The sequence below is a fragment of the Myodes glareolus genome, chromosome 9, assembly GCF_982192425.1.
Source record: "Myodes glareolus chromosome 9, mMyoGla1.1, whole genome shotgun sequence".
In the NCBI taxonomy this organism is placed as follows: Eukaryota; Metazoa; Chordata; class Mammalia; order Rodentia; family Cricetidae; genus Myodes; species Myodes glareolus.
This window is the reverse complement of record NC_142034.1, coordinates 89,677,266-89,698,261: the sequence shown is the minus strand read 5'-3', so window position 1 is coordinate 89,698,261 and position 20,996 is coordinate 89,677,266. Positions and strand designations below refer to the sequence as shown.

The following is a 20,996-nucleotide window of genomic DNA, read 5'->3' as shown; positions in this document are numbered from 1 at the left end:
ACAATGTTCATCTAAAAAAGTGTTATTATTTGGTCTCCATCTATGTATATAATTTTGAAGTTTATTCTTGTTATAGATTTTGGATTTTATTCCACTGTGATCAGAAAGGATAACATAATATGGTTGCATTTTTTTTACAAGGTAACTTTTGTGTGAGTATAAGCGAGAAGGAGAGCGATTCAGACTCTCATGTCTGCTGACAGACAGGGAAGCTGGTGTGGACACGTTTGGAAACTGTTTCTTATACCCAGGAGGGTTGAACTTGAATGAACCAGGAATTCACTATGACATGTACCTTGAAAGAGTGGAGGGTATGCACATCTACCAACAGGAGGATGGATCGATTAATGAATATATTGTTTGTATGCTATATACTTACACATGGGGAAAAAAACCAAACCTCTGATATATGCAGCAACTGGTGGATTTTAAGGATACCATGTTTTGCAAAAGAAGGTAAATGCATAATAGCATGTACTGTATATTCTATTTCTATGATGTGGCTGAATTAACCTTTGCTGGTAGAAATGAAGTGGTGTATTCTAAAGCTCTATTTTCTCCTGTGTGAAGAGCAAGCATTTCCAGGTCTAAACACACTCAATAGAGAGACAGTCAAAAGCCTCAAGTTGAAACCAACCTAATTCTATGCCAGCAGAAAAATTAATGCATTTGTATCATTACATGATCTATCTGCATAGACTCCTAGACAGCATGAATAAAGGATAGTGAGGTGCAACAAAAGGAACGAATTTTACAAGCCTGACTGACATATGGTGGTTCCAGTTATATGTAGGTCAGCAGGAATCCAGGGCAAATTGTCAGGCCTAGGAATATGTGCTTAGAGAGCAGAGCTCTATTTTTAATATAAGCAGGAAAGTGGTCAGTCCTGGGGGGGAGTGTTGACTACAGGACTACATAAGATGGGCTCAGGGGTGCCAAAAGAAGCCCATTGCATCTAGGTGAGAGGTTACATCCACGGAGGCTTGGTGATAAACCAAAGCACCATATACTTTTATATGCACTTTCCTGCATGTAATGCTTCACAGCAAAAGGCGTTAGAGAATAAATACCGTAGATATTGCCCCATGTGATAAAAATCTTCTTTACAAAGAAAAAAAACATCTCAAAAGATTCCAATCTTGAAATTTACAAATTCCGACACGAGCTGCACATTGGAAACTCCAGCTTTCTCTGGTTTGGTAAAGCTAAAGTCATTTCCCTTCAACGTCCAAGGTCCTTGAGTCCTGAGAAAAAAATCCCAAAGTGTGTGCAGCTTTGCAAACAGTGTCGTCACTGGAGTCCAGCTCCAATGCACAGGCTCAAGCTTGCCCCTCGCTATTGCTGTGTTACCTGGCACTGCGCCTGGGACACAGTGGGGATCCCGTAAACAAGGACTTTGAGAGTGGATGGAAGGTAATATGCTAGATTTGCCGAGTGTACTAACGGGAATAGCAGTGTGCCTGCCCAGCAGGACTGCACTGTTTAAATGCACATGCCATAGTTAGGAAACCTGGGCGGAGCAGGAGGGATATGGCCTAATACCCTTCCTGGTATTAAAGGACCTCTGTAACCTGTGGACTTGGGAGCCACGGGCATGCTATGGGAAAGGTGGACACTAGGGGGTGCTGCCTGAATGTCCCTCATAATCTTAGAGGCTGTGGCATCTCAGGTAGGCTGCTTTCATCTATTTGGAACCCTTTCTAAATAGCTCCAAATCTGGGGTGGAATGTTCTTAGAAGTAAGCTTAGCCACTGCTCTGCAAGGCTAAGATCCATCCTCTGAAGGCAGTGGAGTCAGCATGGAGAAATGTAACCAGATGAGAAGAGGCACCTGACAGGGTCCTGGCAAGGGCACAAACTAAGCCACCAACCACCCAGTCAGTTTGTGTAACCTGGTAGTCCTCCCTGGATGCCCCAGAGGTGTCCAGGAAAAGGCCCCACTCAGCTGGCCTTCCTGCTTCTCAGATCAGGGTGGTGGCGAGGGCCTCGCCATTGTCTGATATTAAAGGACACAGATAGTCCCAGGAAGGTGGAAAGACCTGAGGGATATTTAGCTTTCACGGGTGGCACTGGGTGGCACAGAGTGGGAAGAGGAGAGAACATTCCAGACACACCTAATACATTCAGGGAAAGTATGTCTGCAGTGCTCACTCAGCGTTTCATTTTTAAAGTCCCGCTTTGCATAAACTGGCGGAGGCAGAGAAGGACCTGAATTAGGAATATGTATTTTAAGAAGAGTCTACACCCAGTGCTTCTCAGTCCCTGATTTCCCTGGAGTCACCAAACTCCCTCTTTGCATGGTGACTGGCAAGGAGAAGAGGAGGAGGGGATGGGCAGCCTGCAGACAGCTACTCCTGGCCCCAGGCTCTGCTTGCTCCCTCCTCATCCACCTTACCCCTCCTATGCCATCCGTGCACCATCTGCCCAGAGCTCAGGCAGGCAGGTGTCTGAGGAGGCGGGCAGAGGGCTAGAGCAGGAAGGGTCTGGTTCTTCCTTCTTTGGAAAAAAAAAGGAGAGAAAAAGAAAAGAGAAAGGGAGAACAAAGAGAAAGCGGAGAGAGGAGGAAGACGGGAGGACGTAGAAGGCAGAGCGAGGCAAATGACAGGGGAGAAGCAGAGAGCCTCCAAGAGCTGCAGACAGATGCCCAGAAAGCAGGGTGGGGGATGGGCAAGGAGAAGAATGCAACAGGACAAAGGATATAGAGGTGGACAAATAACAAGTCCTCAGGCTGAAATCTGGCCAAGCGAGGCAGATGTGCACCCTTTGACCGTGAGCCAGCCCAACAAAGACCTCAATTATTTGCAGAACCTGATATCCATCTGCGCACTATCTGCAACAAACTGGGTCAGCTTCACAAGGAAGGTGGTGGCGGGGGAGGGGCAAGCCTTCTATTGTCTGATTGGCACGGAGCTGGGGTTGGTGGTGGATGGGTGTGCAGGGGAGGGGGTCATTTGAGCCCCACTGTGAAAAGCTACCTCCTGATTTAACATCAAAACAAGCAATCTCTGGCACAGCATCCATTGCTGCCTGGCACTATGCAATACCCAAAGGTAAGGTGTTCCAAATCTGTGTCCTGGTGAGCCTGCTTAGGTGTAATCCAGCATTAGAAAGGGAGCCCTTTGGTCATGAGGAGTCAGGTCAGCCTGGGTTAGCCAAGGGCCAGAAAACTGGGGCAAGGAGAGGGCCTGGGTGAATGCTTTACCTGCCATGCGATCAGGTCCTTGAGGCGGCTCAGCTTGTCCTGGTCCTCCGGGTGTTCTCTGCTGTACTCGTCAGTGAAGAAGGCCTGTGGGGGACAGGTAGGGACTTATGATTTCCTGCTTCTCAGGTGGGACCCCTGATCCATCTAGTATTGAGACAAAACTTGATGTGAAAGTTTCAAGGTCCCAGGCCTTGGTGTGGAGCTCGCCGTAGCTGACAGCGCTTTCTTTTTCTTTACTGGAGGCTCACTCTGATCAGCACCCACTGGAAGCAGGGTGCAAACTCCAGTGAACCAGTGCCAATGTGCGGTGCCAGGACCACCAGCAGCAGCTCCCCTGGAAATTGTTTTGACCTGGGAACTTGACACATTCTCCAGTACCAACTGGGTACTACTGAACCAAAACTCTGAGGGATAGAGATTCCCATGTTAGGGAGCTTTCAAGGGATCCTGAGGTTCTGGGAGATCATTGCTGGTGGAAGAAAGCCGAGTGAGGAATTTTCCCTGGTGCGTGTCCAAGCCTGTCTCCAGTCTCCCTCATGGCTCCTCCATCCCTCGCTTCTCCTCGTTTCAGAGTTCCCATCCCCATTGTATGCACGCTCTATGCAGACATATTGCAGCACCTCTGAAGGTTGAGCAAGTGTGACCACAGAGTTGTGCCACAGTAGCCAAAAGGACTGGCTGAACTGGCTCACACTGTGGCAGTTTTGTCTTTGCACCAACGAATGAATGGTAGGGGACAGGGAATGCACAGTGACGTTGTATAGGAAGGAGCTCACTCCTGATTCAAGTGAACTGGAAGCCACCTTAGGACTTTCTGGTCTACGTCATGGTAGGGAAAGCCATGTCTCCCTATTGGTACACTGGCATATACAGTAGGGGCTACTAGGACTCATATAACTGGTGGTATTTTCTTTGGGCTCAAATGTGAGGGGCTTCCTGTGACTTACAGGCCTATGTTATGCCTCAGCCAATGGAGTTGGACTCCCAGATTTCTGCATGTTCAGATTCTGGGTTTCTTTCTTTCCCTGCATCTATGTTGTTTTAAATCCTTTATGGAAGAGGTGGGTTTACTAAAAGGAATGGCTGGTGGTTGGTGGTTACCCCTGAGTCTTTCCTCAATAGAGATGCCAGGGGACTAGAAACCCTCAAGAAACTGCTTCCTCTGTGTCTAGGTGTGGGATCAGGATGAGAAGGAGACAGGAGGTCAGCTTGAAACCTGATGTCCAACCAAGCTGAGTGTAGGACCAAGCAAGGACAAACACAGGGGGGATAAGCTCCAACGTCCCTCACCTTCTCATACTTGGCAAAGCCTCCCATGACTGCAGGGTCCACGATTCCATTGAGGAGCATAGAGAGTGGGTTGATGGGAAGGCTCTCATCACTCTGGTACTGGTTTATCATCATCAGGATCTTCTCATTGGCTGTGGACATGGTTTCAATGGCATTCTCCAGAGGACTGATTGTGGTCTGTTAGAAACAAGATTGGCAGAAGAACCTTAGTGGGTGGCATGAGAAGCCGATGCCATCATTGGTATCGATTTCACTTAGGTGGTAACTCAAACATTGTCCCTAGACCCCAGGCTGCAGCAGGATCTGAGGGTAATGAATCAGCTCAGGGCTGTCTGCTGGCCAAGGACAAGCTGGCTGACTTTCTGTATAGAGGGAAAGGATTTCTCTGGAGAGGAAGTGCCAGGCTCTGCTCTGACTTCACAGGTTGAAGGTACTCAGAGAAGGTTTTCCTCCCAGTAAAACACGCATTGACCCATCATCACATACTATTTGGAAGCTATTGTGTATGGTACTGGCTAGAGAAATCAGCATAGCTTGCTCTAGGAGCATCCAGCAGGTTCTGAGACCGTGGGTGAAAGGGAGGATAGAATGAAACTCTTCCCCCACACATCTCAGAAAGCGAGATAAACAGTGGTATTGAAAGACAAGAGACAAACACTGCAGTTTGCAGAAGCTTATGATCCGGTGTAAAAACTAAACTAGAGGTCAGCAAACATTTCTGCAAGGGGACCAGAGAGTAAATATTTTAGGATTTGCAGGCCAGATGGACTCAGCTGAAACAGCTCCACTCTGTTACTGCTGGGCAAAAGCAACAGCTGGAAAACTGGGCAGAAAGGTGTGGTTGTCCCAACCACTCTCTACAGGTGTTAGCAGAGGACACAGCAGTTATTCAGAGAAGGGGAGATCACCCAATGGGAAAGGAAGGGCTGGAGGGAAGACGTGAGAAATCTGAGAAACTTCATGGAGGAAGGGAGCTAAATTTATCATGTCTAGCATGGCGGTGATGTGGTGTTTGCCTCGTTGGTCATGTAGTGAAGACTGATTGAGACAATACAACATGCAACATTGCAGAAGTTCCTCTTAGAATGTGTGCCTACTGCATGGATGAGAGGAGCAGGTTAGCCCCGGTAGCCATACTCTTAAGTTATCTCTTTAAATCCTATTCTAACGCAGTTTCTCCAATGCTTACTCTGAGCACATGCTTTTGGAGATCGTGGTGGTCTAAATAAGAATGGTCCTCATAGGCTCATATGTCTGAATACTGAGTCCTCAGTTGGTGGAACTGTTTGGGCAGGATTAGGAAGTATGACCTTGGAAGAGGTATGCCACTAAGGTGAGATTTGAAGTTTCCGAAGTCAACAGTATTCCCCGTTAGCTCTTTTTCTCTATCTCAAACTTGAAGGTCAGGATGTAAGCTCTTAGCTACCGCGTCAGCATCATGACTGCCAGCTGCCATGTTTCCACGGTGGTGGTCATGAAGGCCACTCTGAAACCGTAACCCTCTGAAACTGTGATCCCCAATGAACATTTCCTTTGTAAGTTACCTTGGTCATGGTGTCTCTTCACAGCGATAGACAAGTCACTAAGACAGAGATGGAAACAACTGCAGTGAGAAGCCCTTAGGGCCAGATTCTCTATTGCTACCACTATCTTTCTAATGCTAACAACCACAGTACTAGCCAGCACCAGGCTACTGCACTAAATACATGTGGCAATTTCCCTATAAGAGAAAAGAGTTTATTTTGCTCATTAAGGTCAAGAAGTTGCCTTGGTTGCGCCTCAGGTAAAGGCACTAAACGGCAGTGATGGGAGGGTGTCAGTGCAGACTGTCACATCATACTTAAGAACTTCCCCAAGGTGGGGCCTTTTAAAGGTTCACAGTACCTACTAACAGCACTATTTAGGGGATACCATCTATATTCAAATTATAGTGCCCACATCTGCATTCATACAGGCCCATTGACTCACATGCACACATATAAGCACATAGGATATGAACTGGAGGGGAATATTGCTTAGCCTATTGCCTAAAACTGAGATCCATGTTCCTGTTTGCATACTGCATACAAACCAACTCAGGAGCTTTACAAGGCTGAAGTCCAGAAGGACTTCTAAGGAAAAGCTACCCCTCAGCTGAGGAACGCAGCACTTCACCTGGATGCCAACAACAGCTTTGGGGTGTCTGGGATACACAGGCTTTGAGGCAAGTCACTAGAAATGGTAAGGCATGTTGGCGTGTTGACTGGCTTGCCTCCACACTTTAGAGACTATTTCTGGATCCCCAGATCTGAATTCTCACTATAGTCATCAGGAACAGGGACGGAGCCCAAGAGCTTCGGCTCTCCACAGATGGGCATTTGAGTAGGGCACACACACAGCTCTGAGGGGAACTTGGGGCGCTGTATTTGGAGGGAGGCCTGGGTGTCTGCTGTTGATAAATGAATTCAAAAGCAAAACCACCACAACCATCTGTCACAACCAGTCGACAGAGATGGTTCCGTTCACAGTCGCCTCACCTCCACGCATGCTCTCAAGGACAGGTTTAGCCATACTCTGTGGTGGTGTGGATGAGAACGACCCCCATAGACTCAGCGACCAGTTGGTCCCCAGTTGGTGGTGCTGTTTGGGACGGTGGTGTGGGCTTTCTGGAGGAAGTATATGTCACTGGGGGTGGGCTTTGAGAGTTTCTAGCCTTGTCCCCCTTCCAGTTCATTCTCTCTGCTTCCTGTTTACAGTTGAAGATATAAGCACTCAGCTTCCTGCTCCTGCTCCCCTGTCTGCCAACTGTTGCCACGCCTCCCCGCCATGATGGACTCTTTTGCCTCTGGAATCCTACCAGCAAAATAAACGCTTCTATAAATTGCTTTTGGCCATGGCGTTTTATTGCAGCAACAGGAAGGTGACTCATAAGACACATGCCCAACGGCAGTAGAGGCCACAGTTGGGCTGTTCTTGGTGGCAAAGGCTGGCTTCTATGACAAGTGCATCAGACAATGTCACTAAACCTGCCATCAGCTTCCTGTTGGGACTTCATTAGGCCCTCAGCTCTCTGGCATCTTTGCTGAGCTGAGCCTCAGTTTCTATGGGCAGAGCAGGCAAAATAATTGGTTTCCAACTTGCTGTGAAGGAAACGTGAATTCCTAGGGCAAAATGCATGGGAACAAGCATGCAAGTGAGTGGGAAGGGGCAGGAACTTCCATTCCCAGCAAACCAGCAGCCTTTCCAGTTGCTCTAGCACTGCCCATCTATATCATCAGCTTGAGTCCCCAGGAGTCCCATGAGCTGCATGGGGCAAGCATCAATGACAACCATCAATTTGACAGTTCAAGTTCATCACTGGCCTCAGTTTCCTCACGTGCAAGATAGTGCACTGGACAGGAATCAAGAACGTATCTGGAGAATAGCAGACTGTTGCTCAGCAAGCACTGGCTTAGAATCCCCCCAACCTTAACTGAGTAGGGGGGTGGCTGGCCGCTTGCATCTGCTTCAGTATCTGCCAGTCACTAGTAGCCTAATGTGACATTTTATTTCCTTTCTCTTACAGGACTTGAAAGATATTTGAGTTTATAGCTCTGGGATCCAATGGCTTTTGGCATCCATTGCAGCTCTGACATTCCGTATTTTGCAGCTCTTATTTTGCAAACGGAGGATGAAGAGATGCATAATAACCCTCTAATAACACACTGCCGTTTATAGCCTAGCTGAATTGTCATACTTCTAGGTTAGGGCTGAGAACAAGATAAAGTCCTCAACAACTAGGTGAGGCTTTTCCTGAAAGCCCATCCTAAAACACTCTTCTAGATGCATGGTGCTGGGGCCATGGCAGCACGTGAGGGAAAGAGTGGGGACTAAGAGGCACGTTCATACAATGAAAACAAGTGCGTAGTAGCGCAGTCACGCAGCAAGACACTGCAGCTCTGTGTCTGAGACATCCTGAAGCTGGATAATGGAGGGCAGTATTAACAAATCCACTATGATAATCCTTAGAGATGTTTTCCAAAACCTTTTACCATAAGATGTGCTAGTTTTGTTTGCATTCCTCTGAATGCATGCACACACGCACTCACACACATGAAACAAGGTATGGGATGACTTGCTCTGGCTCTCAGTTTCAGAAGACCCAGTCCATCACGGAGGGGAAGGCGTGATGGAACAGCTTACATGTAACGGCAGACAAGAAGCAGAGAGACGGAATGCTGACGCTGAACTGGGTCCCACTCCCTGTCCTTTTATTCTATCTTGGTCCCCAAACTGTGGGGAGGATCCACTCACATCCAGCATTACTTAATCCTCTCTGAAAACAGCATCATAGACACACCCAGAGGAGTACCTTACCAGTCTCCTAGGCAACTCAAGTTCACAATCAAAATTAACCATCACGGAAGCTAACAACGTGAAAGAGGGAAGTAAAACAGCGTTGTCTGCTTTTCCCCTCATTTCAGAATTCGGAAGTGAAAATGTAAGGTAACTATTTAGACACAATGGGTATTGTGATTACTTATTTGATTGACTTGAATATTCTTGAGAAGAATTATGGGCCTGAGGCTGCTCTTGGCACTTGGAGTACTTCGGGGAGAGAATAACAGACAAAGCATCTGCCTTGCTGGAAATTATATTGCAGTGGAATCTACAGTCCAGCATTGTATTTAATATTTGGACAATAATCACCAAAACAAGCACTCAGCAAATTGTGTAGTCTATTAGGAGTGTTAAGAACTCTGAGGAGGGAAGGGACAGTAAAGGACACAGGAGGGTCCCCTGGGTTTACTACAGTCCAGCTGGTATGACTGGAGAAGAGGCGCCTTGTGGAGCCAACCCAGGGATGGGCTCAGTCAGGGCTATTGGGCAGAGGCTTTGGAAGGCTGGAAAGTTCCCTTCCCTCAATAACAGGGCTAGTAATAGTCCAGTCATCCTACCGTATCCATGGTGATTTGGCTCTGAGACCCTCTGAGGATACCAAAATCCACAATGTTCAAGTCTCTTCTACAGCATGGCCCAATTCTTTTATATCATCCACACAATCCTCCCACAGACTTTCAATCCTCTCTAGACTACTTACAACCGAATGCAAGGCGAATGCCATGCAGATGGTTATTTTAGCTCATTGCTTGGTAAAAGACAATATATATATACACACACACATATATATATATATATGTATATATATATCATTATATCTTCTGTTCAGATGCAGTTTCTCCCCAAATACTTTCCATTTGCAGTCAGTGGATCTGTGGGTGTGGGACCTGTGCATACAGAGGGACAACTGTATGCACCTCCCAGGGTAATGTGATGTTATGTAGGATAAGGCACAGTGCTGGGGGACATTTGTTAAACTTACCACTTATTAAGTGCCCCTGAACCAAGAGCACAACATTTGATTCCTTTCAAGGAACCTGCTCACTAGGATAAATGGGACACTCTGAGACAGAGTGCCATCCTAACCCAGAGAATATTACAAGAGGTTGAAGCCAAACTTAACCTTGTCTACTAACCCCGAAGGTTTAAGAACTTACTCTGTGCCTCAGAGCCTCCATCTGTAAGTGGGAAAAATATCTCTTCTGGAGGATTTTAGATGTTTAAATGAGATCATGGTAGTGGACAGCTTAGCACATGTTCAATAAATATTTCTTGTGAACATCATTATCATCCATTTTTCTAAGACCTGAGCCATGCCTGTGAAACGCAGCCTACAGGCCTATTGGTCTACAGACTTATTAAAGAGGGCATTGCAGGCCAGAGTCATGTGATCTTAATGCTGACAAAACAGTAGTTTGAAAACCTAAGTAAGACTGCATCCCTCCTCTGTACAGGCTTCTGTGTCACTTACAGAGGAGCCAAGGTGTCCCCAAGGTCCTATATGACCTGGGATCTGATCACTACTACTCACCCCTTGACTTTTCTGATTTGGACACGATCTGGCCCCAGAACCTCTGTGCCAGCTGCGTACTTGATTAAAAAGCCCATCTCTTCATCCAGGTATGGTGGCATACGCCTTTAATCCCAGCACTTGGGAGGCAGAGACAAAAGAATCTCTGAATTTAAGGGAAGTTTGGTTTGCAAAGCAAGTTCCAGGACATACAGGGCTACACAGAGAAACCCTGTTTCAAAAAACCAAACAAAAAGAAAAGAAAAATAGAAACAACCCCTCTGTACTACCACCAACAGAAAGAAGGAAAGAGGGAAGGAGAGAGAGAAGAGAAGGAAGGAGGAGAAGGAGGAGAAGGAGGTGAAGGGGAGGGAGGGAGAGAAGGAAGGAAGGAAGGAAGGAAGGAAGGAAGGAAGGAAGGAAGGAAGGAAGGAAGGATCTCTTCAATATCTTGTAGACTTTTCCTCTCTGTCCCAGGGCCTTTGTTCAGAACAATGTTTGACATCCATGTGTTAGGCATCCATGAAATTGATTTTGAATGAATAAAAAAAAATTAAGGTATCACAAACACATTCCGTCCTGTAAGGGTTCTCATACTGTGCTAGCCTGTCCTGAGGCTCTGGGGAACTGCATGGTCCTCACCTAGCAGAGGACATGGAGAAGCTAAGGTGCACTGGAAGCCAAACACCTGTGCTGGAGCACCTGGAATGGTTCCGTGGGCAAAGAAATCTTCCACCAAGCATGGCTCTGAGTTCAATCCTAGGAATGCACATGGTAGAAGGAAAGGATAAACTCCTGAAAGTAGTCCTCTGGCGCGCGCGCGCGCACACACACACACACACACATACACAAACACAAACACTGGCATGTATACTCAAAAAAGATAGAATAAATAAACATAACAAAACACACAACTGCTATCTATACAAGGGAACACGGACTTCTGGATTCCAGCCACCTCTGGCTCTCTGGTATTTCCTCTTTCAGTTTTTATCTATCCAAATAGAAAATGGCTCACTTTGGGATGCTGCAGAATGTCACACTGTAGTCCTGGGTCTGGATGGAGAACTTTGAAGGGATAACTGGGTGGATGGTCTTCCAGAGCCTGCTTCTCCTCATTCCCTTCCCCACATTCCCCATGACAAAGATATTTCTTGTCTCCTGATTTCATTACTGGTATCTAGAAAGCCTTTTATTTACTGGGGACAAAAAGTTACCTAGTAATTAAAACAGGAAACAAAATAAAAAAAAACTCTGGTAGCAGATGGTAGCCCTGCACACTGCCTACTCTGGGATTCCTTCAGAACCTTCAAACTGTCTCCTGTATAAAGTCAAAGGGGTCTCTTGAGGCTCACTGCCCTGACTATCTGAGGAGAAACGGGACTGCACTGACTTCTTCAAACTCACCTGAGACATGTGAACCACCTCAAACCAGCGCAGGATGCCCGGGAGCTTGTACGCGGTCAGGAAGGAAGTCCTCTCGATCCACATGGACTGGCAGAGGAAAAGCAATGGGCTATGAAATCTGCTACTCCTGGGCCTGCTGGCCTCCCATGCACCCAGAGAAGAAAAATTGCAATTTCCAGATACACAGGGACACCTCCAGTCCCCTGAGGAATTCTTAACAGGTGTTTAATCTCTCGGGACTCAGGCCAAGTTAGTTCTACCTTGTTTTACTAACAGTCTGGATTCTTAGTCAATTTTGAATGTGTCCATTTGTGTGGTCTAGGGGAAGAATCCACAGTGTTCATGAAATTCCCCCCAAAATGTTAATTTCGAAAAATATTAAGAATCACAATCTGAGAGCTGAGGGGAACTTGGAGTCACCTCCTCATTCCAGCTTTGACCTTGAGGGAGATGACTGGTCCCCGCTGGGAAACAAGAACAAAGGTGACCGGCGCTCAGGACAGTGATAGCATGTACTCAGTAAATGCTGAGGCTTTACAGTGTGTGTGCTGAAGGACTTGCTTCAGCCACACTCCCAGCCTCCTGGAAATGCACAAATGCCCTCGACTGTCAAGGCCATCGGACAGGAATCCCTGTTACATCTTGAGAGGAGAAAAACTCAAAGGAAGCCCCAACAGCATGTCATCCTATCTGTGACATCCGTGCCCTGGTTCTCCACTCTGGAACAGGTTCCCTAGCATCTGTGGTTGACAGGTGTGCTCTGGTTGCTGACAATGGCAGAGGAGGGGAGATACTCACAGCAAACTCATTTTCTGGGTCTACAGTGCCTCTGCGCACAGGCCTGGAGTAGTGGAACTTCTGCACATAGTTGGACTTGTAAAAGCTGAAAGACAGGAAAGGGTAGAAGTTTCTGGAAGCCATGCCCAGATGCTGACACCTTAAACACTGGATCTGGCAGACTCCTGCTGGTGGCATTTCAAGGTCTGTGTTGGGACTCCATTAAAAAAAAAATGATTTGCACAAGGTTGCAAGGTGATTTAGAAGAGGGACCGGCCTTGTACCCTGGGGACGCAATTTTGGCATTAATGCACCAACAGTGACCCGTGTCATTTAAGGGCCAAGCTAAACATCCCTAGAGTGACCTCCAAGGATTTCTTAAGGATGCTCAGACATCCCCTTTCACTTTTTTTTAAATATGTGGATGAAGATCAATTGTCACTGAAAACAGGGCACTGTGCTAGCTACAGAGGATCCCCTGTGCACAGGTGCCTGGCTGAGGCGGGAGAGAGGCTGCCGTCTTATCTGCACGGCACCTGCTTGCTGTGATGTCAGCATGAGGCTCCTGGAGGAGCTCTGCCTTCCCAGGGGGCTCTTGCTGCTGGATAGTCTACCCAGAGGGAAGAACAGAGTGTAGGGAGCGGTGTAGCTGAGCACCCCTCAGACCCCCACCTCATGGCCTACTCAGTGATCATGCATTCTGATATGAGGCAGATGGACACCTGCCTGTGTGCTGCTTACTTTAGCTTTATCACTGACGAACGTATCCATCATCAACCCACTCGCTTGCCAAAGGCTGAAAAGACGTTTCTTTGGGAGACCACTTAGTCCCATCCCTCTACCAGTCTGCCAGCTGCCACCCCATACTGCTTCCTTTCTTGGGTCCATTCTAGGAACAGCCAGAGCAGCAGGCTCCAACATCAGTTCAGTTTGATGCCACACAAAGCTAGCCTCAGCCCCCCACACCCGTCCCTCCCATTCATCTCTGGCTTTAGCCTTATGACAGACATAGCCCGGGCAACTGGGGGCAGTTCTTTTCCCAGAAGGCAAAGCAGGGATAGACTGGCTGAGAAGGGTACTGGGCCCTGTCCTGCCACCAGCTCTGCCTCTTGGAGGTCTGTCCATTCCTCACTGTTCAGTGGGATGTGGGTCTTACTTTATGATCTGGTCAGGCACTGGTTTGTTCTTGAACCTGGGATGTTCATCCAGGACGGGCTGCACAGTGAAGCACTGAATATCTGATGGCGTCAGAGTTAAAGATTTGAAACATGTTTGTTGGCCGCAGGAGAATTCCAAATGTATCAGGAGCCAGCTAAGAGCATCCATGCTCGTCCTTCTAGGACCATGCTTTTATTCAATGGTCAAGGTGCTGGCTTCTAGAAAGGTCCTAATAACCAGTGAGCAGTCACTATGGTCTTTATATCAGAGCTGACAACCACCTTGCAACACTATCCCAGGGCTCTGCTCTAGCTACCAGAATCGCTTAGCCATGCTTAATCACCATTACCATTGCAATACTGTCATTGACAATAATACCCTCTAATGAATGGATGGCTCACTATCAATTACAGAGCAATGCTCCCATGGTATCCTTTCATCTCTCCAATTCTACTAGCTGTCATTGTTAACCTCAGTGGTGTCCGTTGGCTCAGAGAAGCCAGACAACTTGTTGAAGCCTACACAGCTTTTAAGAAAAGAATAGAGGTTTATATATAGGGCTCTTTCTTTCTTTCTTTCTTTCTTTCTTTTTTCTTTCTTTCTTTCTTTTTTCTTTCTTTCTTCTTTGGTTTTTGATTTTTCTAGACAGGGTTTCTCTGTAGCTATAGAATCTGTCCTGGAACTAGCTCTTGTAGACCAGGCTGGCCTTGAACTTACAGAGATCTGCTTGCCGGGATTAAAGGTGTGCACCACTACCATCTGGCATGGCTCAGAGCTGAAGAACACAGGCTGCTCTTCCAGAGGTCCTGAGTTCAATTTCCAGCAACCACATGGTGGCTCACAACCATCTGTAATGAGACCTCTTCTGGCCTGCGGGGCCATAAGTTGGGGTTCTTAGAATTCTTTAGATGTAATCTATTTTAGATTCATCATTGTGGTCACTGAAAGCAAGGACACAAACTACATTGGGGGCATTAATGCCAGAATTCCAACTCCCTGGATAAACTGGGGGAGCTGTGTGCTCATGAGAATAAGACCAGCCTATCCTCTAAATTATCTTGCTAAAAAAGTCTTCATCTGAGACCTTGTTAGACGTGGCGGAACTCCAGTGTTCCCTGAGTACTTCTGAGTCAGGCTCTGCATTTTCCAAGCTCCTGATGTAGTACACATGCATGATAACATCGAAGGGCGTTCCGATATAGAACATGCAAGCACATCATTTTGTCCTCCAACTCTTGACAGCCCCAAAGGGACAACCTATAGCAGGAAATAAGGAACAGCTGGAAGGAGTTCTGTGATTGATTAGTGATACCTGCCGTCGGCACAGGATGCAGGCTGGCCAGGCGTATTGGCTGGCTCTTTACCTCTCCTATTCTAGCCCCATCTTTACTCATGTTAAGCTGGTCATATGACAGACAAGCTAAGTAAAAAAAGCCAACAGTCACTGGTTCTAGCATTGACCTTTCCCTATATTTCATTTCTTCTTCCTCCATTTCTCTCTTTAGGCATTCATGTTATTTCCCCCTCTCTTCTACCCATAGACCACCACAGCTTCAAAAGTCTCCCCTCAGCCTGGCATTCTGCTGGCTTTTGAAGCTACCCTATGGTGGAAAGTAAATGTCTCCATCCGCGAGGACAAACTACCCATCGAGGGTCATTTTGCTCCATGGCTCTCATGCCCTTTGAGCACACGCCTCTCTTTGGTGAGTTCTCTGTGCTGCCACACTAGGGTTGGAAGGGTACCACCCTGAGAAGTATGTCCATATGGAATGAGGACCCCCAAAGGGAAAACAATACAACACATTGCACTGGTCTCACCGGAAACATACCTGCAAACTTCAGGAGAACCCTAAAATTCCAACCAGACAGCCTGAGTTGGGAGATCATTCCCTCTGGAGTGAGTCTCTGAGCTGAGGGCAGGGCTGGCAGACTGTGGTGAGCCTGAGCCATCTCATTGCCCATTTCCCAGGCAAGCATAACAGCACAAATGGTCTATTTTCAAATAGCTCTGACATGTGAAAACGACACGTGATTCAATATGTCATATAAACCTGCATATCAACCTTTGTGGGGCACGGCCTTGCTCACTAGCTACATGTGTTGGTGATTGCTCACATATTGGGATGGCAGCTAAGGGGTTGTTACGGGGGCACAAAACTCTCAAGACTAACCTTTACAGAAAGGTTTGCCAACACTTCTGTTAGAGACAATTCTAGGCCATGTACATTGATCTGAGCTGCTGGCGCTCATCCAAAAGGAAACTCCAAACCTGTCCTTGGGAAGCCTTTGACACTAGAACCCTCAAACAACTTAGCGAGACTCTCCACGCCTGGTGCACGGATTGGTCGCAACAACAGACTTCTGCTTGACCTTTTCTTCTAAGTGCCTTCCGCTATCTGAACACCCGAGAGAAGACAAGACCTGCTGCTTCTCCAAACTGCCTGTTGATCTTTAACACCAGAAGGCAAGAAGATGAAATGAACTGCTCCAGGTTACGGCAAGCAGCAGGCCTGAGTTCAAATCCTAGTTCCACTGCTTTCTCACCCCAGCTTCGTGTGAGGCGTTTGCTTTCTGAGCCTCATTTCCCCTAGTAATAACATATAGAGAACAATAGACTCATCTCCAAAGGCTTATGATGCGGCAAAGGGGGGAAGATGCCAAAATGTTAAGTTTATGGATAAACAGTTTATTGCACGGGTTCTAATTGATCTTAATAAAATCCTGGAGTCAGATATCGGGCTAAATGGTGAAAGGTCGGAGAAGTAAAGGAGCCAGCCCCCTTGAGACTTTTTACCTCTACTGAACCGTCAGACTGGAGGGGGCAAGACCCTGTCTCTATGAAACCTCAGACTGAATCCTGAGCTCCTGTCTCCTCCCATCCTTTTCCTCTCCCTGCCCAGCTACATCACTTCCTGCCTCTACTTCGCTAGTGCTGGGATTAAAGGTGAGAGCCACCACCGCTGGGAACTGTTTGTCTTTTAGACTGATTCAATCTTGTGTAGCCCAGGGTGACCTTGAACTCACAGAGATCCACCTGCCTCTCTCTCCAGAGTGCTGGGATTAAAAAAAAGGTATGTGCTATCACTGCCTGGCTTCTATGGCTAACTAGTGTGGCTAGCTCTGCACTCTGATCTTCAAGATTTATTTGTTAAAGCACAGACAAAATACCGCCACACAGGTTAATAGTGTTCTGATCCCAGTCTTTAAAAAGCAACAAATGATGGTCAGGTGGTGGTGGCTCATGCCTTTAATCACAGCACTGAGGTGGCAGAGGCAGGCAGATCTCTTTGAGTTCGAGGCTAGCCTGGTCTACAGAGATAGTTCCAGGACAGACAGCACTACACAGAGAAACCCTGTCTTGAAAAAAAAAAAAACCCAGCAACAACAAAAAAACTAAAACAGAACAAAACAACGACAAAAACAAAACCCCAAACCAACCAAACAAAAGAAATGATGACGTAATAGTGAACAGATTTTAGGCAGACAGAACTTGGCATTTAAAACCACCAGCTCCTTCTCTAACTACCTCCATGACCCTAGGCAAACTTCATCTCTGCCTCATGTATGCCTCTCGATGAAATATGAAAATTTAATACCATTCTAGAGCGCTTTCTGGGGTTTAAGGGAACAATGTTCCTGAAGTATTCCATCTCCTGAAGAGATCTAGCAAACACCAGCACTTTCTCTTTGATTTCCCACCTTGTTCCTGGTCCTGAACCAGGCCCCGGGGCCCTAAATATGCCATGATTGGGGGGACACATGCCCTCTCCTCTGTGCCACATCAAAAGGCCATACAGCTGTTCAGCACCTGGACGCCTACTACCGGGGCCTTAGCAATAATCCAGGACTCACTCAGGTGTCGCCAAACTGGTTTTTGGTGCCAGCCAGCAGCCACCAGTTACGCCTCTCCTGCAAATGGCTGTGGAGGGCAGGCAAGAAGGGCAGGCGGGCATGATGAAAAGGTCACCGATGAATATTTATCACCCAAGGGAAAATATTTGGATTAAGGTTTTCAGCAGACGGGGCAGAGCGGCCATGCAGCCGGACACTCCACTTTAAAAGCCGGACACCCCACTTTAAAAGCTATAACTTTATCTGTGCTAAAACCCCACTTTAAAAGCTATAACTTTATCTGTGCTAAAGGGTGTGCGGTCAGGGCCTCAACTGAGGTAATGGGCTTCCGGGCTTCAGGGCCGGCCTTGTCCTGGCATTTGTGACCCCTGCCTCCACAATCCTACCTCCTGCTAGTGACAGCACATAGTCCCTGTAGACAACAGGCTTGCTCCATGGCTGCTCGGCTGTGCCACAGTGTCCCCCTCCCAAGTTTCAATGCTTATTTCTTCATGCTGCTGTGTGTATTCCAGGTAAGCCAGTCCCCTCTGCTCCTTCCTTCCTCCCTCCCTCACCTGCATCCTTGCCTCCTTTTTATTTCTATCTCCTTGCCTTTTCTTTCTGTTAAGTAATGAATGCCAAGAACTGTGGGGGAGGGGTGGCATGGAAAACAGGCAACACAGAGGTCTCTTCTCAGGGACCTGACATCCCCTTTGTGTTCCTGTGTCTTTCAAAATCAAACAAAACAGCAAAACGAGGGACGAAAGAAAACAAGGACGAAATCAAACAATGATGGCTTGAGGTCACAGGGTGATGTGAACCCGGAGAAGGCCCCGTTAGATAAGACACCAAGGGAAGGCTCTTCCTGGAGATAACATACCAAATTAGGTGAAAACCAGTCGAGCCAGGAGCTGAGGGAACAGCATTCTAAACGGAGGGAACAGAAGTGAGGGAAGGAGCAGCGTAAGAACAAGCACTCCTATTTAAGAAATAGAATGGAGTGGCAGAGAGATCAAACACTAGAGGGCAGTTCTGGGAGTGAGAATGATCTGGGAGTCAGGGATAGCTTTGAACCCTGGCTTGAGATAGGGGTTGTTTATATTCTACTGGCAGAGTAAAGTCTTTTTAGTCCTTGGGAAAGGTATCTACACACAGCACCCTCCGCCTTCTCTGGGCTATCTCCCCAGCTAACACTAAGATTTGGGTGCTTATACAAATTTATGTCATCAAAGCGACCCTGGTCTCTTAGCCACAGCACCCCGCGTGCCTTCCTTTTGACATGGGTCACAATTTTATAACAAATAGCTAACAGTGCAGTTAGTTGTCTATATCTCTTACAGCACTGTAGCACTATTCCTGAAGGCAGATTCTTTGGGGTGTAAAACCCTGCACAAAGTCAATACAGAGCAAAGGCATAAGAGAGGATTTTCATGATGAGAACAAAGGAATAAGGGAAGAAGGGTTGAGTTCACCCATGGGTGTTGTGCTTTGGATGCACCCTTCTGTGAGCCCTGAGATACCACTTGCATAAAATGTGTATTACATTGACATGTCTTCCAGTACATAGTAAGCAATCTCAAAATGGCCTATGATGCCTAAGAAGGCAAATCCTGAATAGGTAGTTGCCATGCCAAATACAGAATAATGACCCCTCTCTTCTGCCTCCAAACCATCCAGGCTGCAGTTAGCTGAATCCATGCATGCAGACCCCAGGACTACAGAGGAGCAGTGTATTGAAATGACCCTCTGGATCCCCTTTGGAGACCCAAGAGCAGCCAGTGATTCTGGTGTCAGCTCTGAGCTCTGAGATAGCTTTCGTTTAAAACTCTGGCCAGCCCTCTGGCTGGGACATCCTCTAAGGATACACTGGCCTGGGGCATTCTTCACATCATCTCCTGGGGCAGAGGTTGTGTTCATCTTCTCTGCATTGGGGAACTGGCTCAAAAGCTGCATCTGGAAGTCCTCTCTTCGTTCATACTCCTTCCCTCGGTAGATGAACACTTTGTTCTGCAGAGAAGGGACACATCTGTCAGAAATGTCAGGGCCTGGGCTTGCAAGACGGGGCCTGGGTGTGCAAGACATATTACTCAAGCATTGCTGAGAGGCTTTCAAAACGAGCCCGGGCCTGGTGGAAAGGGACAGCTTTGGGTATATCTTTCTCCTTTCAGCTTCTCATCTGTGAAAGCAGGGGCTGAATTAGCAGGGCAGGTCACTGCTTTAACAGGCTAAGTTCTGAAGGGCAGGGAGATCATGAATGCTAAAGATCTTGTTTAGCGCAATCTACAAACAGCTTCTGGGACCATTCACCATGTCACACCCTCTTTATTTACATGCTTATAAAATTGCCCGATTCCTTTCAATGGCCCTTGAAGGCTGGGACTATGGGCTGAAAGGGACCAGTATATCCAGGCACTTCATTACCTGGCTCCTAACCTTTCACCTATGCAGGCACTCTCTTTAACTATGAACCACATCAGTCTCCCCTAGAACAGAAGCTGTCAATGGGTAAGTTGGGTCACCGAGGGAACATTGGCGATTCCTGAAACCATCTTTTGGTTGCCGTAACTATCTTTTGGTTGGGATAACTAAGGGAGACGATGCTCCTGGCAGTGAAGGAAAGAGGCAAGGGACGCTCCTAAGCAGCCCACAATACACAGGGGAACCTCCACAGCAAACATTTAAAAAGGTTCATATATCTGGATAACGAGGCAGGAAAACCTGTTCCAGACCATGGCTGTGCCATCTTTGTTACGTCGAATGGCAACTAAGTTCTTCTGTCCGAACTAAGCCTGTCACTTACCTATATGTGTACCAAGCTATCTGGGTGCCAGAGAGAGCTGGGCATCTTTAAAATTAAGTTCAGATTCCCAGTTCTCACTCTAGAGCTGCTAAAGTCTCTGAGAATCGCTCCAGGAGTACACATTCCTAACAAGTTCTCGGGAGGGTCTGGTGTACAGACAGGGCTGGGCAGCTACACTGCTTCACCCCGGAGACTCTCCCTGCCCATCTCACTGTTGTTCATGACAATTTCATCTGTAAGTCCACTATGGTACCCATGTGGACCGGTGACGGTGAGAGCCTTAGTTCCTAGACCACACTGTAAACCAAGTGAGGTCAGGTCAGAGGTCAGATCTGCTATTTTTCTGGCATCTCCCTGACCCAGAATTACAGTACAGGTTCACATAGAAACAATCTTATGGATGACAAATTCCTACCCGCTACACACAAAAAGCTGCCACCAAGACACTGGTTAGAAATGATGCTATAGGGACCCTGCAGGTCCCTATGATCCTTTCAGGGGTCACAGGATCAAAACTGCTTCCATGATGATACGAAGGGTGTCATTTATCTTTCTCATTCACATTTGACCCTGCTGCTGAGCAGGTTGCTGATAGGTTGCCATAGGACCACACAATGATAACAGATCCACACAGCCATGGGAATAGAGCCCTTTGCACTCAGG

At 47.2% G+C, this 20,996-nt stretch overlaps 1 protein-coding gene across 1 annotated transcript in view; it reads right to left on the bottom strand.

Annotated features, from left to right (window-relative positions):
- The window catches only part of Dock2 (dedicator of cytokinesis 2), a 408,709-nt gene that overhangs the window by 8,670 nt on the left and 379,043 nt on the right, over positions 1-20,996 (bottom strand). The window contains exons 41-46 of the mRNA XM_048436014.3: positions 19,399-19,540; positions 13,701-13,782; positions 12,566-12,650; positions 11,768-11,854; positions 4,492-4,668; positions 3,202-3,285 (exon numbers count right to left, since the gene is read on the bottom strand). Coding sequence (XP_048291971.1) covers positions 3,202-3,285; positions 4,492-4,668; positions 11,768-11,854; positions 12,566-12,650; positions 13,701-13,782; positions 19,399-19,540 — 657 coding nt within the window. The remainder of the gene's footprint in view (positions 1-3,201; positions 3,286-4,491; positions 4,669-11,767; positions 11,855-12,565; positions 12,651-13,700; positions 13,783-19,398; positions 19,541-20,996) is intronic.